This window comes from Haliaeetus albicilla, chromosome 28, assembly GCF_947461875.1.
Source record: "Haliaeetus albicilla chromosome 28, bHalAlb1.1, whole genome shotgun sequence".
Taxonomy (NCBI): domain Eukaryota; kingdom Metazoa; phylum Chordata; class Aves; order Accipitriformes; family Accipitridae; genus Haliaeetus; species Haliaeetus albicilla.
In genome coordinates, this window is record NC_091510.1 from 13587123 (window position 1) to 13606090 (window position 18968).

The 18968-nt window shown below is 41.1% G+C and overlaps 1 protein-coding gene across 2 annotated transcripts in view; it reads right to left on the reverse strand.

Annotated features, from left to right (window-relative positions):
• TRHDE (thyrotropin releasing hormone degrading enzyme) overlaps positions 1–18968 on the reverse strand; it is a 221401-nt gene that overhangs the window by 55987 nt on the left and 146446 nt on the right. For both annotated transcript variants that reach the window (XM_069773711.1, XM_069773710.1), the window contains one exon: positions 2699–2787. In XM_069773711.1, coding sequence (XP_069629812.1) covers positions 2699–2787 — 89 coding nt within the window. The remainder of the gene's footprint in view (positions 1–2698; positions 2788–18968) is intronic.

Below are 18968 nucleotides of genomic sequence, written 5' to 3' on the forward strand. Positions count from 1 at the left end.
TCCTCCATCAGCAAATAACCATCCCTGGTGAACTCTAGTGCAAGGCAGGGAGTGTACTCCCCTGGGAAATTGATATTTAAACTACCACAAAAAAGGAATATTTCTTGATGGCAATATATGTAGCTATTTCAAAACTGCTGTGGTTTCATTTCTCTCAGGTAACACACAGGTAAGGTTAATTTTATTGAAAAATCTAAGTGATGTGCCAAGATATCATAATGGTAGTCATTAACTTGGACCCTCTTCACTACTGGCAGCTGAGATGAGGTATGTGATCAGTATTACATGACAGACAACAGACAGCTGTTCAACATCTCCTATCCACTCTTCAGGTTGCACTGGAAGCTTCTTTAGCACAGCAGTTCAGTCAACAAGAAGGAAACGCCCAGTCCTTCCTAAAGAGGGCATGGAAACCATCCTCGTGAACAGCATTTCCTCCAAATTTGGTTTGAGTATCCACATTCAGTTACACTCACTTGAAGACCAATGTGAGCACTCCCATCTTCCAAATATCCTCTGGAGCAGTTTGTTTCACCTCCAGCTTGCAGAGTTGTTCCCAGACTACTCACTGAGACAACACTGAAACTGTGTCCTCTGCACAACAGAAGGTCTTCAGGATTCTTCCCGTCCACAAAAATCAATCCTGGAAACTGTCCTTTCCAGTCTCAGAATCCCTCCCACATCCCCATGAAGCAAACATACCAGCAGCAGAAAATCACAGCCAGGAGTATCACAAAATCATCTATACCAGCCCCAATACATAACAGCATGTACAATGAATCATACATTGATTACATGCAGGGATGTTCTTACTGACTTTTTTATGTTGAGGAATTCTCCAGCTGAGCTAGACAACAATAAGTAGAAGCAAGAGGACATCCTTGCTGTAGTCGTAAGTTTACAGTCTCATTTTCAATGAGGCACAGCAAGTGAGTGAGTGAGAAAGTAATGAGGAAGGACAAGGATAATGACAATAGATCACAGTGGCATTGATTCGCTACACAGGAAACTGATGACTCAGAAAGGTTCCTCTTTAATTTCTATATAGCAGCCACCCCAAAATCATTGCTCACACTGGCCATCATTAATTTGTTGATTTCTTGAAGGCATTCCGATAGGAGCAGTAGATCTTAAAATAGTGGGTAGTGGTTTTATGGACTTGTTCCTCCACAGCACTCTGCAAGTAAAAGGCAACAAGGAAGCAACTGTGCAGATGATAGTGATATACTGAACTTTCAAGGCAGGAGTGAAGGGAAGGAGGCATGCATGTACAACCTAATGAGATGAGATGATCAACTCTCTCTGAAGTCAGTGGGAATCTTTCTATTAACTTCAATGAGAGTTCAATCAAGCCCTAAAGGACAAAAGTAGAGCAGGTCATTAAGGCAGACTGTGAAAGCGCAAACAGGTTTGAAGTATTCCGGAGGTGGTAATATTAAAAAGTATGGCCAATGCGATATATTTCTGCAGAGTGAGGCAGCATCTGTATGTTCTGACTAGAGTATGTTTCCCAGGTATGAAAAGTGCCCTGGTCCCAAGCACATTTCTGGATCATTGTATCATGGGAGCAGCATAAAACTTGTTACGTTCTGATAGGCTGCAAACGATCAGGGCAAAGAAACACATACCTTATACCACTAGAAAGTTGGGATGCTCGGATTTCCACTGATTGTGCACCATTTGTTTCTAGTCCCGCTGGCTACTAAGCTCTATGTGACTATTACCTTTTAGTGACTCACAAAAGAGAAAGAAAGGGAAAAACACAGGCTCACACAGGTTTGACTCCTTCCTCTCTCCAGTTACATTTCCATCAGATGGAACTCTCTATACCCTTCTAATATAACAAGAAGGGACCAGTCCTCCCTCTACAGCCCATGTGTTGAGGGCCCGCATGAATGCTTCTTTTCTCTTCCATATAACCATTCTATTTAAGTCACCAAATTTCTTCCCTCACTCTCTTCAATTCCAGGCCAAAACCGTCAGGTGATGTAGCATGAACTACTAAGGAAATAGAGAAATATTTTAGGAAATTTCTATGGCGGGATTCCTTTTTTAGGTGATAAAAAACCACTGGTATCTCATCCTAGCTGTCCACACAGTAATAACTATTATGATTACGTAGGAACTGAGGAGGGAGAAAATAAGTAGTAAGCAGAATAATGCACTTTTGAGGTCCAGCATCTGGTTATCTAATAGAGAGAAGAAATACTTTGATAGATCAATAAGGAAACTTTTTCATGACAGTAAACATTTCTTAGCATGGTTCAGACTATGGATCGGAGTTAAAAATGCCAGAATTCTAAACACTTTGCATTTACTAAGTCATACTCATCAGATGCTTTGCTATAAAAATATTACATTTAACTTTCACCAATCAATAAAGTGAATTGCATTCATCAATGATTTGATATGTGTTGCTAAATACAAAACACTTAGTTAGCACTTAGGTACACATTTCTATGCAAAAGTGTTTCATTATACTGTCTAACTTCTGTGATAATTATAAATCTTGCTTGTTGCTCATCCTTCATTCCTCCTCCCTCCCTTCCCAACTCTCCTTTTTTTGTAATTCATTTCAAGTAGCTAAAACTGGGTGCAGAGCAACTAAACAATTATCTAGGATCAATTCCAAAGAAACAGTTGAGGAAAACACAAGTATGCTTTATGAGATTCCACTGGGAGGAAAGTTTACTTTTACCTGATTTGTTAGACACCCATATAATTGCCTCTGATGAGATGTGGCTCGTATTTCCTACTGCAATTGTTAATGGAATCTGCCACAAGTAGCTGCAAGACAAAGGAGGGGGAATCTAAGAACAAAAATACTGAACTGATTCTTCTCACAGCAATCAGGGATCATGTCAAAGAAATCAAAACACAATTTCAGTAGCAGTGTAAAGATGTGGATTCTAACAAGTTACTTTGATTTTGAAATGCATTTGCTATTAGCAATAAAACAATGAAAAAGTCATTCATCTTAAAAAAAACCTAAATTATATTTTACATTTTTCACACACTATCATCATATGAGGACTTTCTTGCAAGGCTTTCCTAATTTAACAAAATGATTCACAAAAGAGGAAATAATGATTTCCCACAGAAAGAAGAACACTTTTTTACATTTACTTAGAAAAAAAGAACCTCCAGGTAAAACATGCTTTGATTTATAGGACTCCAAAGATTAAAAAATAACATACTCTTCTAGCAACTTCTTAAAAAGCTTTGATGGGCTTTCATAGCTGCTGGTTTATAAAAACAGAACGAATGGGATGGATCTGCACTTCTTTGCACCATTTAATATCACTTACATGTACGCAAACTGGACAAAACATGCTACATGTGGATTGGGAGATACGCTGGTGTAATCACATCCCAACTTCTTTATAGGGTACCACAAATTGTTTCTCATTTGGAATAAATGTTAGAGTTTACCTAAGACTTAAATTGACTGTATGAAGTCAATCCTTTGGGGGAAAGATGGAAAGGATGAACTCCTATGTGTCTTCATTATCACGTCTATTCCTGAACTCTCTAAAGTATCATTCCACCAGCCAGGGAAGGAACAGGCATTCCCTCACAGGCCTGCCACGTCATTTTGTACACCAGTCAAGGGGAAGCACTCAGTAATGGTACAGGTAGTACTTTCGTCTAGGGACTATGTGTGCATTTAAGCAAGGCAGCATGGCAAGAGAATGGCCCCAACTCAGAAATCACTGCACGCTACCACTTTGATAGCAAACATGTATATCATTTTAGATTGATTGCATTGAAGCGGTGCAAGGATGAGTGTGAGTAGAGTTCTTGATGTCTACATCAGCTTCTCTCCTGCTAGTACACAGCACAGCAAAACTAGCCTGCAGTACTCCAAAAAATTAGGTTTGCTCCCTTCCGCTTACCCAGAAGCCTGCTCCACTGAACTACAAACACCCCCCAAATGTGCCACAACCGCAGTCGACACATGCCGGCTTGCGAGGGTTGCTTGGGGGAGAGACGCCAGCCCTGCTGCCACGCTCCGCGGGGGTCTGCAGCGCTCCGAACAGAACCGCGTGTGCCAGGAAACACTTGTCCGTACAGCAGTGATTCAGCAGAGGGGGGGAGATATTTGGAAAACTGTGCAGCTGAAAGAGCTATGAGTGATGCTAGAAAGCAAACGTGGCATTTATTGCCATATGGGAGAAGAAAAAAGGTCCCATGTGATTTGGGGTTCTCTGAATGTTGGTATCATGACACACTGGGAAAATTATTAGATCTACTCATGCACCAAAGATATGCTCCACATGAGCACATGTGCTGGCTGACACCTTTTAGATAATTAAGCTGTGGCATTTGAAGATGCTACTGCCTTTATCAGTCTGCCCACTCTTTGTGCTGGATGTTATCACCCTCCATAGTGCACAGCCAGCAGAAAAGGATGTCCGCTGGTACATTAGCTTCTCCGTTTCTCAGTCTCAGAAGATACCTTCATTGTTGGCTTAACTAATATTCTGGACTGGGAACTGGAGTAAAGATAACATGCGCAATTAAAGGGAAAGCATTGACGGGTTTTGGTTTGGGTTTTGTTTTGGTTTTTTTTGGTAGCACCACATCAGTGCATAATACCAAAGTGTGTTAGCATCTCCATTCACCTTAAAGAATAACCAGAGGGACTTGTTTGACAAAGTAATACAATCCTGCATCTGCCAAGGTACATCCAACACTAGAAGCTAGCTAATTATGCTCTGCTTGGATTATATAGATTTTTTTGTCTTGAGCATTATACAATGACTACGCAGCCTGTATTAGTGTACTTTATCTCACTCAGAAAACAATCATATTTGTGATGAGTTCTTGCTTACGCCTTGACTTCCAACAAATAATAACTGAGACCCCTTCGCGGGCAAATTCTGAGACCATAAAGTATTAAGCCAACATGATGCCTCACACTTCTGCCTCTGATGAACAGTAATGTCATAGTAACACTGGATTTTCAGTGGAACAGTTAGTTGGCTTCTTTGTAAAGAGCTATGCAAAGCCAAAAAAGGGCAGTAGTTTATTTCCTCTGCTGACAAAACAAAGATCTCAGGTCATTAAAAAAAAGAAAAGGAAAGGCTCCTGGAGTTTCAGATTCTGCACACCTCTTCAACTACTTTTTCACATTAATGAACATTTTTGCTGAGATGTAAACCTGTGCGTTTTCAAGATTCATCTTCCCAGTAACCATAACATGCCAAGCTTCCACCCACTGCCAGCAGTGAATACCATGTTCTTCCAGTGACATTTGTCCTTTCTCCCCTGCATTCAAAACTAAACAAAGAAGTTTAGCTATTCCTAGTCATTACTCATAGAACAATGATGATATCTACTCAATATTCAGAAGCTTATTATCCTTGGCTGCATTATAAAGAGTATACCAGTAATGCGATTGCTTCACGTAAAGTGACAGAACATCTGTACCTAAAATACCACAGCAGAATCTAGCTTACCTACTTTTTGAATGGGAGAGGAAGTGAACAACCACATCCCTCTCCATATCCTTCTGCTTTTACAGACCTCTGGGTTAAAGACTCCTAATCTACCCTGCTGTTCTTTATACAGAAACTATACTTAATCCTTCTTATTGTCCACCTCTGTATTTTTTCTATCTATTATACCCTTTTCCAGGTTAGAAAGCCAGGGCTGCCCTCAGTGCTTTGAAGGCATGTCTACCATGGATTAAGAGTGGCATAATTCTTTTCTCTTCTACAGTCTTTATACTGTTTTTAATGCTCCCTTCCTAGTAATACCTATTGTTCTATTTACTTGCTTGACTGTGTCTGCACACTGAGCTGATGCTTACAGAAAATTACCTACCGCAACTCCAAGATCGCTTTCCTGAGACAGAACAGTTTCTTCAGAACCCGCCCCTGAGCATCTAAGACTGTTTTCCCCACATGTATCACCTCATTATCAACATTAAGCTTCATCGGTCATTTTATCACCCTGTCAACCAGCACTGAGGAATAGTTCTGTAATCTTGGTAATTAACATTTGTTTTTACTACCCTCACAAACCTCCTGTTACCAGAAAACTGTCACCTCACTCTTCCATGCCCTTTATCACATGGCTGAGTAGGAAAAACTTCAGCACAGGTTTCTCAAGAATTTCATGGGTTATCGCCCTCCACTGAGAAATTCAACAATTTAATTTCTCACTTTTTGTTTATATTTCTTAACTGAGATCCTCCCTCTTATCCAAGTACAGATTATTTTCTTTAGGAATCTTTAATGAGGAAGCTGGGCCTCCAAAAATACATAAAGAACAGTTAAAATGACAAGAGGCTAGATACATCTAGATACAGAACACACCTATTAATAGTCTTCGATTATATACTTAGCTAGGCAATCAAAGGAGGAGAACCATGACAAGGTAGAAGAACAGAACAATGTACAGACTTTAGAAAAAAAATTACTATTTTTTAGTACATCTAACAACAGAAGAATAAGGGACAAAATTAAAACGCTATGCACAAAAGCAAATTAAGTGATCTGCCTCTTAGTAGGATATAATAAGCATAATTATTTTAAAGTGTAGTGGCAATCATGAACTTAAATCATAGAACGATTTAGGTGGGAAGAGACTTTAGGAGATACAGCCCTCTGCTCAAATGTGCTAACAGCACAGGAAAACAGAGTTTCATTGTAGGCAGAAGATGAGATCAGAGGAGGATACATAGGCTGTATATTCAGTGGCATCACACAAAGTCAAACAACTCAAATCTGGCGAACGATTTGCCATCTGCTTTTTGTCCTAATCCCTCCCACTGCAAAGCATCTACAGAACTACTTTCAGAAAAGCTGAACACCAAAAGCTGTACGTACCTTCAAACAGCTTACTAGACCGAGAAATGAAATTGTGAGTTGTCTAAATTATTCCAGGCTGGAAAAACAGAAATCATGTACCCATCAACTGGCACTGGTGAAATCTGAACCATCGCTCTTCTGTGACTCAGTTTCTCTGGGCTAAATTCAGTTGGGCAAGGCGGTGTCAAGCGAGCTGCCGTGGGGTACTGGAGACATCTCCCGTGGGCTGCAAGACATGGCAGAGCACCTATGGATGCTCCCGCCTGTGTAGTGGCAGCACGAGGTCAAGTAAGATACCTGAGGGCACCTCCAGTGGCACCAGTCACCTGTGCGAGCAACTAAATGGGCCTCTCCATCCACTCGATGTTGACAACGATACCTTCCACAATGAAATGGGAGTTTCCCAGGGAAATTTTTTCATTTCTAACTGAAAAAGGCAAACTTTCAAAACCAAGCTGCTTGTAAGAAAAGAGGAGGCTTCAGCACAGATTTTCAAATACAGTATTTAAAACAGGCACTGCTGAAACATTGTGTAACTAATGTTTTAAATAAAAACTTCCAGTTTGCTGATTCAAAATGAATTTCAGCTGGAAACACAAGTTAATTGAAGGGAGATGTTAAAATGAGTGAAACTGAAATGTAAGGCACTGAAATTACAGAATTGGAATGAAAGTTCTAAACCAATTTCTCCCAATTTTTGCTTTGATTTTTGTCCTGATTCAGTGCAGGGAAATGTTTTGATATGTTGAAAATTTATGTGGGATGGGAATCCATTTCTGGCTCACCTGTAACACTTAGTAATCTTTGTAAAGTATTTTGAGAACATAAAAGTCTAAGACTTCATATCACTGAAGGATATGATTAAAGCTATTTAACACAGAGATAAAGTGAGGCATAAAAATAATTTAAGAGTAAAAAGGATAAAAAGGAAATCCAAGAGTAAAACTGACTAGTTAAGACACCTGCCTCCTTGTTTTAACTACCAGAACTTAATATCAAAATTGCCAACTCTCTCTCTTCAGTGACAGATAAAAATCTGGTACATCCAGAGTGGCTGAAGCTGAGAAATGGGGAGCAAGGACTCCTTGGCATTAGTTTCCCATTCTTAGCTCTCCAGATGGAGAATGCTGAAATTTCATGTACACAGAGACATATGCTTGGGTGAGCAGCGCTGAGTCTGAGGAGGAGAGACCTTCCCAGTGTGGCCCTTGCCAACAGTGATGATTCCTTGATTAGGTTAGGATGCTGACAGGGACATTTCTTACCAAGGGAATACCTTGCTATGAGCCGTCTGCATGAATTCATGTTGTTGGGATTTCGGAGACAAAAGAACACAAAAGCAAAGTAATGAGAAAAGTGCGACCTTTTGGAAAGCAAGTAAGTCTTACAGAACAAAATGAAAAATAAGAATTAAAGATTTGTATTTTTACTGCAGTCGCATACTTGGCTGATCTGCAGAGCCATATACAAATAGTGGCCAGTAAAAGAAGCATGTAGCTGCATGGCTGTAAAAGTTTCTGGCTAATAACCTTAAAGCCTGTTATAAAATAAAGGGCACAGAAAGTTGACAACGTGAACTAACTAAAGGATATTGTGAACTTTGGACATTAAATCAGTATAGCAGGAAGAGAGTAGAGATCTCTCATTTCTTCTCCTTGCCAAGGAGATTGCAATTGCAATTGCAATTTCTGTTAGCAAGGCAAAAGAAGGCCTTTGTTTTCAGTGAATTTGGAAAATTAAGATAGTGGAAGGTTCAAAGATAAATTGTTAATGGAAAACCTGAACGTGTATTCAACTAATCTACGAAATCACAAGCCTTGTTGCCGTGATACCTGAAAGCATTTATTCCTAGGCTGAGAGCACAAGTTAGACATAAGGTGGTCAGCAGGAAACAAGTGAAAGTTGTTGAACAGCACAACAGCTTTAGAGCTTCCTACTGCAGAAAGAGATTATACATGAAGCAGAACTCAGTGGTACCAGGGTAAAATTTTGTAAGCCACACTTTCCAGAGAGACTGTGTTGGGAAACATAATTTAAAAGCATCATAGAAATTTTCCCAGGTTATTATATAGTATAGTATCTAATTCAGTAAAGAGTATTTCAGGTTCTAGGGGAAGCTCGTGTGAATATCACAGGAAATCACATACTTTTATTAAGTGTGATTCTACAGAGTGCTAGTTCTGTTTAATGGATAAGGAGCTGACAATATATTCATGTTGTGAATATCATTCTCACAACACTGAAGAACACAGAGATTTCATTAGATTTAATACGTGCCAGTAAAGTGATTGTAGGCTGCGCCCAGAGGCACAACACAACGGGAGAAGATGTTATTCCCACTCTCACAAGTATTACACCTCCTACACTGAGCCGGAGTGTCAAGGGATTCCTTGTACCCTGTCAGCATGGAAGAGGGCAGATAGGAAGGGAAGATTTCACTGACTTCGTAGCAAAGACAGATACAAGATGGAAACGGGTAAAGGAGAACAATTTGAAGTAACTGAGATCAATTTAGCACAGCTTGAAGGTACTCATTGGTCATCTGCTTATGCCCAGTGTGATCGTAATTCTTATGTTCAGAGTGTGAACAACAAGTTTAGTTCAAGCAATAATGAGAAACAGGTGAAAAACACTGGTAAAGGTGACCGATTAAGTTGGATTCCCCTACAAGTGGAATGACAAAGCAGACAACAACAGACTTTTTCATCACATAAGAAGTTACAATTAGCCAACTTGAAATCAGAAAGGACAGCACTTAGATTTTATTAACTGGAGGTGGCCTGCTGGTGTCTAAATTGGACAGGACTTTCACAAGTCCTGCAGACAGACAACTTCTGACTGCAGCACTGTGTGCAGTGAGGAGATGAAGAGCAGGACACGGTGAGTGTGCCACACCACACTAATTGTGGGATACATATCAAGGGTTTGCCAGACTTGAGCAAAATGAGGGAAGGAAATGGTGCTAAGGTTGGGATCGTGGGCTTCCAGGGGTTCTGCCCTCACCCCAGACTAACAGACTGGCCAACAAGAAAAAGGTAAACTAAGGCAACAAAAGGAACAGAGAAGTTAATAACAGTGACTACATGACCAAGTAGAAAAAGATTGAAAGACAAAGACTGTAGAAGTGTTTACTCCAAGATCATTCTGGACTGTGCTGGGCAGAGGCATTTCCAGCCCCTTTACAAAAGCAAGGTAAGAATTTGGACTTTGTTGGACTCTGAATTAAAGAGTGTTCCAGCATGGTCTTTAGGGAGGTCTATCTGACTGTAATACAGACTGTATTTTTTTCATCCATGAGTGCAGACAGAATGGAGTTAGGGTGCCTTGTAATACACATGCAGTATTGTCTAAGCAGATAACAAAACTGCAGGCGAGGCACATGTTACTCAGAAATTAATAGTAATCGTGTTACCATCTATACCCAACAGTGTCAAAAGCTAACTGAGCTTTTTGTATCAGTTTCTTCTTTCTCACTAATGCCTCACCTATGGAGGAATTCAAGTTTTTAGACAGAGGAACCTACCAACCAAAACAACCCCATGGGGTCAGCTCCTGACAGATGCTGCCAGGGCTCGATGACCTGGTGGATCCGAATGGGCTCCACACCTGAGGTGTCAGGTTTTGAAGAGTATTGCAAGTTTTTAAAAGAAGTGAAGTTAATAGATGCCTCACAGATGAACAGAAACTGATTTGTAGAGCAGTCTTGCCTTTTAGCTACTAAGATCTATCTATTCTGTCTGAGGTTTTCAAAGGCTCTGATCGGACGTGTAGTTGGATCCACCTAATATGTATTTCAGACGGAAGCAAAACTTGGGGATTTGGGAGGTATTTGGAATTGCTGGCCTATTATAATTTTAAATACAAATTATACTTAGCTGCATACATGGAGGGAACTATGGTTAATCTTTATAGTTTGGAGAAATATTTAGAATTGCGTGAGAGGGTGACTAGGAAGCTTATATTCTAGTCTTGAAAGATGCTAGCACTTCTGAGATTACTTGCTTCTGATGGTAAGCCTCTTTATTTGCAGTTCTGCCTCAATACAGATGCTGATTTTATATATTTGTCTAGTATGTATGCTTTCATTTAGAAACTCATGTTAAAAAAGGCAGTCATATTGGTATGTTCTAAAATAAGGGTTGATAGTTGCTTCTAAGAGCAACTATTTCTAGGATAGATCACAGATCATTTGGGTTTTTTCTGTATAAGAATCTAAATACAAAGATATGGAGGGAAAAATATTTTCAGTGGCAATACAGTATTGTGGAATGTATTTTAGAGGCATGTATTTTAATGCAATCATTGGCACTATAATTCATCTGTAGTCAGAACAGTGATGAACATATTTAACAGCAATGTACCACAGATGTGGATTTTGCAGTTTTGCTTTACTCTGCCATAGTCTTAATTCTTCCTGGATTTCACAAGAATCTTTGGAATAATTTTCAGCAATAAGTAAGTCCTAGAGATGAAAGAGGGAAAACAATTTACATTCTTCATAGTCTTATGCCAAATATAATGCCCTTACCAATGCAACAGAACCACAAAGTCCCAGACATAAGAAAAGGCTTCAGTGCCATAAGAGCAGCGCTAGCATGAAAGAGCCCATGTGTGGCTCTGCACTGTGGGACTGCCTTATCGTGACAGCATGCATGTTCTGTTAGAAAACAGCTATATGTCTTTGGCCATCCCGTATAAACCCCACTCTCCTCTGGTCTGATTTCTTTTTTACGGGTGGACACAAGGTAATTTAAATGAGTTAATTTCAGTTAAATTACCCAATTTGAAAAGAAAAAAAAATTGCATTGTCTGATAACAATATAATATTATCTGATTATAATTATCTGATTACTAAGCCTTCTCTGAAGTTCTGTGTAATTTTAGCTTAACATTTCATACCAAGATAAATTATAAATCAGGTGGTTATAAATATTATGGGGCTCTCTAAAATGGACTCATTTTCAGTGTCAGTGCTAGCAGAGTACCTTACTAAATTTAGAAAAATATTGTGGGCAAAGAACAAATACTACAAATTCTTTGTCAGTACATGCTTTCTCCTCCCTGCCTAACATTACCTTTTTACACTAAAACACAAAAGGCTTCATTTTCAAAAGTGACAAGCAATTTTGGGTGCTGAGTCAGAGATGGATAGAAAGAAGCTGGGTTTAAGCAGCATTAAGTGTCTATTCTAAGAGCTGCCTCTTTACCCTCCAATAAAGGCTCTTAATCTCTCTGGCATCCTCTGTTCCGTCTTGCACCAGCGCAAAACGTCCTTGCAGAATTTCACACGTGGTGCTGATCACGCAGACCCCATCTCTGTGTTGTCCTTTACCCATGAGCACAGTCACTTGACTACAGAGTGCAGATCTGAGATTTCTCTGAATGGAGTGGAAGGATGTCTTATGGGCTGAGGAGGGACCCCCCTAGTAGGAATAAGAGTAGCATTTTAGCTATGACTACAATCCTCCAATATGGTCTCAGAGACTTAGTGCCAAGCATTTTTCAGTGTATTCCAATGTTCAGTTCTGATTTTGTCTCAGAATATTGTGAATTTAAGCAAGATTAAAATATAATTCCTATGATAGTTTCTCTTTCCTCAGTAAACTCCCCTAAGAGTCCCCCACCACAGTATCTCCTCCATAAAATCTGAGATTCTACTACTGAGCGTGAAGGCTCACATACAGACATAAGGAAAAAAAATCCATTATCAGCAACTTAAGACAGCAAAAGGAAGAAGAGGTAAAAAAGGAAGCACGTTAGTAATTTCATCCTCTGATCTACAACGGGGAATCCTCATCTCTGATTTTAACAAAGCGAACAAAATACGACATCTATCCACCTTCACGCCTCCTCATTACCCTTGTCTCTGCCAAATGCTGTTTGGGCTTTCCCCAACCTGCTCTTTACTTCACTAAAGCCCCCATCATAACCACCTTCTCCGTTCCCCTGGTTCTCCCTATTTGCCTATTCTATCTACACAACTTTAATGCTCCCAACTCCCACTCACATCTGCACCTTCCTGCTGCCTGTTGGGCAGCTCCCCACCAGCACCGCTGCCCTGATTCTCCTCTTCGCCTCTCCACCTCACTCGGAATTAAAACAGTGCTGCCCTCAAGTACATGCTCCTTCCCTCACCATGAAATTGATTTAATTAATGTCACAGTTAATTAACTAGTTTGGGTATCTAGCAATTCCTGAGAGTTAGTATTGGGAAATAAGATGAGGAAAGTGACCCAGGCTGCAGTGATAATAAAATACAGGAGCAGCTTTTCCCTGTTAGCCTAACTCGTGTCAGGATACGAGTGCTGCCACCGCACAGGAAGCAATGACACAATACACCAGTTTTGTCTTCTTTAGCATTCTGCAAATTCTACCACTGAAAGTTGCCCATGTCCTGCACACCAGAGCATCCTGGAAGTTTGCCTAGCGAGAAGTGTTTCTCACAAATAGAAGCTGTGAAGTGGTTTTGGAAATAAAGTGTTAAATTACAGCTGGCATTTCTGAGATCTTTGCTAGCAGCAAAATCTTGCTGAAGAGGTAGCAGCACAGATATGTGCAGGAACAAATTTTAAGAGCGCTTCCTATTCTGACTTAACAATAATGCAACAATCAGAAGAGCCTCCAAAAAATGTCAAAAGGCAAGACAAAAGACTGGGGACTCCCCAGTGGCTTCTACAGAAAAAAAAAATCCTATCGCAGCAGGCAGCGTGCGGCACAAGTATCGGGCTGGCAAACGCCAGCATCCGACAGCAACGGCACTCCTCCCGAGGCAGGCAGGCTTCCTCCGGGTCGCTCGCAGAAGCAGCTCTGCTGCCTGCTCGTCTGCAGGAGCAGCACCGTCCTCTCTCAGGCTGCTGGGGGGGTTAAGGACTGTCCCTATACACGCCGAAAGACAAAATCTATCGGTGTCATAAAGCTGTAAAGAGAAGGAGCTCCCCACGCTTTCTCGCTCTTCTGCAAGAACAAGTGTTTTCAAGTCCCTGCTTGACCAGCAAAAAATCTGGTTAAATCGTATCTGGCTGTGGTCACGCACAGTTCTGTGCTCCACTAAGGAGTCCTGATTTTTGATAATTCCATTTCCTCTGTGCCTAATACCAGTACCTTCCTCTCCTGGAGCCCATTCCCTTCATCATTATTATAGCTGATATAGAGGCACTCAGGTCAGTCAAGATGAACCAGGGTACCACATCCACTCCCTAGGTAGCAACACAAAAGTTGTTTCTAGTAGAAATGCTGATATAAGTGCAATCTTTCAGGTATAGTAAAGACCAAAGGCATAACAAGAAAACACTCAAAGGACATGAGAAAATGGAAGATTAGAGGATATTTCCCAAAGACAGGAGGTAAATGAGTACTTCTTTTTCTATTTATATTGTGTTAGCCCTTTTTCCTCAGCTTATGGAACAATATTTGTCCATATTATGGTCCTTTTTATTACATAATTAATACTACATATGCTATGTTATTCCACAATTGCTCTAAGAAGATCTCAAAGACACTTATCAGCATTCCCCATGTGCTCCTAATATTTTGGTTTCTGTTTAACCAGCCCCTCAGCTGGTAAGTGGACAGAGTAACTTCCCCATCGCTGCTCAAGTGATAATGCCATACAAATAAGTAAGAATACACAGGGCAATATCCAAACACAGCTATGCTTTTACTATTCAAATAATTATCAGTAAAGGGACAAGCACAGCCCTTCTTCCACAAAGCCTGAATAAATGAACTTTGTGTACGAAATTCAGAAGAGACTTGAAGGGAAATAAAATCTGCAGTTAATCATTCATCTTGGAGTGGAGTGACTGCTGAGCAGCTCTGCTGCCCATTGTAAAGCCTCTCGGTTGTTGTAATTACTACACGGTGTTAGACCCATGTGTCTGTGCAGCTCTAGTTTTGCTGGTCATGTCCCTGGCTTGCACCATTCGACTGAATTTTCCCTAGTCCAGCCACACACAGAAAGGCACAGGGGATTACCACACTACAGCACGTATGAATACCCTGTCTGCATCCCAGTTTGTACCTCTTGCTTTTTTCTCTTTTCTCACAGCTAGCTGTGTTCAACACCTAGCAAGACATTTCCCTTTAGGATATTATCATGAACAAGCAAAGATTAGCTACGGAAACTGCATGCATGATAAGAATACTATACGAGTGAATATTACCTCAGCAACATGAACTTCATTATTTTGATAACATTGGAAAGGTTATTTCTCCACTTTTGAAGAGAGAAGCTCGTATATTTTTAAAAGGCAAAACTTATACCCATAACCAGAAAGCTTTGGTCTGCTCTTCAATACAGTATATAAAAGGTTTATGGATTTCATCAAAACTGATTAGTTTATTGTCTAGACCACAGATTATTTTTCATAAGATTCCTTGTCATATCTGTGAGCCATTCTTGTAATGATGGATGAGTCTGGTGCCTTAAAATCATCATTTTCTCTGTCAGCAGGGAAACCCACTGAACCCTGTCAGATGGAATATCACCTCCTCCCCTCTAGCCTGATAATGTAAGGGCATAATCCATTCTCACAGGGGTATACAGGAGTCCAGGATTGAACCTACACATAACTAAAGGATTGTTATTTGGGGGAAGAATATGAATTATACAGTTATCACAGGAGTTTTAAACTTTTGCTTGGATAAGCTGAAATTGCTACTGAAACATTGTACCAACCACAGGTTTCGACGTTCAAATCAAAGCCGGTGATTTTGGCCCTTCTGAGGAATGGTGTTCCTAGAAACGGTGTCTGTCATTGTTCGTTTTATTCTCTCATAAAATGAGAACTATGGATCATGTGAAGGCGTAAGTGTCAAATAAAATCTATGTTCAGTTTGCAAAGAAGTGAAATTGTATACCTTCTGTAATTTCAGGCCGAATGTTAGAGCTTAGCATGCCATACAGTCGATTCTATGCACACAAATAAACCACAGTTTATATATGTATGGCCCTTGAAACACATTTTTCTGCAGTTATAGAAACAAGGAGTCCAACTGTACATGAGATGGGAAAATCAGCTATATGTAATCATTCTCTTCTGCAGTAGAATTAAAGACACTTATAGTAATGGACTAGGCAGAACTAGGAGTAAATCACTGCCAAAGACATCAACAGTTTTCACTTTTACTGTTTATCACTTAGAAAAATCTGCTTGCTGCTTCTATATTCCTCTATATGATTTCAGAGAAAAATTATATATGCTGCTTCACATTTCATTTTTAACAGTTAATTGCTGCATAAATACATGGCATAAAGAAAAGCATGGACATTTTATAAAACTAGAATGGTCTGAAATATTCAGTTGCCTCTATTCACATTTCTTATGCAGCAGATACATCCGAAAGACCTACTCTGAAGTGACTCTTTCTAAAGGAGGGCAAAGTTAAATTTGCCTAGAGAGGGTCTGAACCGTAAGTTTAAACGCCTCATCACTTTGAAGGCAACAGAACTGACATTTATTGCTGTGCCATGTCGAACTACAGCCCCACCTCTAGATAACTGAAGACTATATGGCAGACAGATGCTTTAAGAGCCTTCCCTGGAGCCTTCCAGTGCGTATCATATTATCTGTTTAGATGATAAACTCCTGGAAAGGCCTGGACCTGCACATTTTTCTGTGTTTTGTGTAGCTCTACCCTTTACAGTGTTTGAAATGATCATCACGATTAATCCATAGATAAACTACCCTAAGGAAGCCAATGTTGCCTGCCCTGCAAGAGCATGGCCTCAAATGTGGCATAAATACCATTTGCTCCCCGTTATTTACAGTGCCTATTATGGTTCCCCAGGGAGCCATGCGTTCCAACACCTAATTGATGGGTCACGCAGGGGAGATGAGCACCGACTTTATTGGACTGTGAATTAGGCCACTGATACGTAACACCCCCAAAGCCTGCAGGCTGACGTTATATATATATATATATGTATATATATATATACCTCTCTGCCTCCCACAACACCTACCTGCACTATCAGCCCCCGCGGAACGTCAGTAAACCCTTGCCAACTTCCTGACCAAAGCTACCAGCAGAATCAGCCAGAACACTGCACTTCACAGTAGTGCTGACCGTCCGTCAACGTGCTGTTTCCATTCCAGTTGTCACCCCCCTTTGTATCATGTTATCCAAACTTCAGCTCTTGCAATGTTAGAAACCAAGGTAATATATAATGAATTATCAAATGACATCACACTAATGTGATTTTCCCTGTCTACTGCTTTCACAATAATTGAAGCTATAGTGACTTTTCCAATGCAAAAGAAACCACAAAAAGCCCTGAAAAAGATCTAGGTCATTGCTGGCACTAAGACTAAATTTATTTACAGTATGTCAATCTTGTTTTTCTACTTAATTTGATGGTATGAAAGGATATTTAATGACACAGAGCCATTGTGCATACCAAGCCACATGTGCCTGTGGGCACTGCACCAATTAATCACATGGACATTGTTATAAACACTCTAGACACCGATTTATAACTAAGCCATAGGACTTCAGTGTAAATTGGTGGATGATTTTCGAAAGGTGAATGCATAGGTAAGTTTTACCATTTGCTAAATGTATACGGTTTCTCTTCTTTGGTATTTATGCTTACGTAACATGACTTTCAAATAACTTCAACTGGGAAGTGGCAAATTAGCTCCATCATCTAACTGGCTGGAGTAAACATCCCACCTGTGAAGCCTTCCTTGGGCAAGGGGCTTCCTTCCCATTTGTGGTTAAAAGGACACGGAAGCACAAAGAAAAACAAATCCAAAGGGGGAAGAGAACAAGAAAGAGACTTGCCAAAGGAGATACATATAATATGTGTTGTACTGCCTGTTAGAACAGTAAATTCCTGGCAGGGCTCATGCTGATACCCTTCTCTGTGCTCCCTATAGCACTAAATTTTACTTCCAATATTTAGAAACTATAATTGTGATAAAATCTGTAGACAAAATCTCCTAAGAAACAGCATAACTCACCATGCTGCTGTAGAACACTATCCTTCCATGTATCACAAGATACAAGTTGAATTCTGATTTATTGTCACATATGAAAATAAAACTAAGTCTAATTCTCACCTGCATTGGGTTTGCACAGCAAGGTTTCGGTAGCAGGGGGGCTACAGGGGCAGCTTCTGTGAGAAGCTGCTGGAAGCTTCCCCCACATCCAACAGAGCCCATGCCAGCCGGCTCCAAGACGGACCCGCCGCCGGCCAAAGCCAAGCCCGTCAGTGATGGTGGCATTGTCTCTTTGGTAACATATTTAAGAACAGAAAAAAAAGTTGCTGCAGCACAGAAACTGCAGCCGGAGAGAGGAGTGAGAACATGTAAGAGAAACAACCCCGCAGACCCCCAGGTCAGTGGAGAAGGAGCGGGGGAGATGCTCCAGGTGCCGGAGCAGAGATTCCCCTGCAGCCCGTGGTGAAGACCACGGTGAGGCAGGCTGTCCCCCTGCAGCCCAGGGAGGTCCACAGGGGAGCAGATCTCCACCTACAGTCCGGGGAGGACCCCACGCCAGAGCAGGGGGATGCCCAAAGGAGGCTGGGACCCCAGGGGAAGCCCACGCTGGAGCAGGCTGTGCCTGAAGGACTGCAGCCTGCGGGAGGGACCCATGCCAGAGAAGGAGGGAGACCCATGCCAGTTGTGGAGGACTGTCTCCTGCGAGAGGGACCCCACGCTGGAGCAGGGGACGAGTGAGGAGTCCTCCTCCCCCTGAGGAGGAAGGAGCGGCAGAGACAACGTGCGATGAACTGACCCCAACCCCCATTCCCCGTCCCCCTGCGCTGCTGGGGGGGGAGAGGGAGAGAAAATTGGGAGTGGAGTTGAGCCTGGGAAGAAGGGAGGGGTGAGGGAAGGTGTTTTAAGATTTAGTTTTCTTTCTTATTATCCTACTCTGATTTGACTGGTAATAAATTAAATTAATTTCCCCAACTCAAGTCTGGTTTGCTCATGACAGTAACTGGTGAGTGATCTCTCCCTGTCCTTATCTTGACCCACAAGCCTTTTGTTCTATTTTCTCTCCCCTGTCCAGCTGAGGAGGGGAGGGATAGAGCAGCTTCGGTGGGCACCTGGGGCATCCAGCCAGGGTCAACCCACCACACCAGCCCTGATATTCCACCTTCCAAAACATTTATACACCCAATAGTCTACTCATGAATTACAGCAG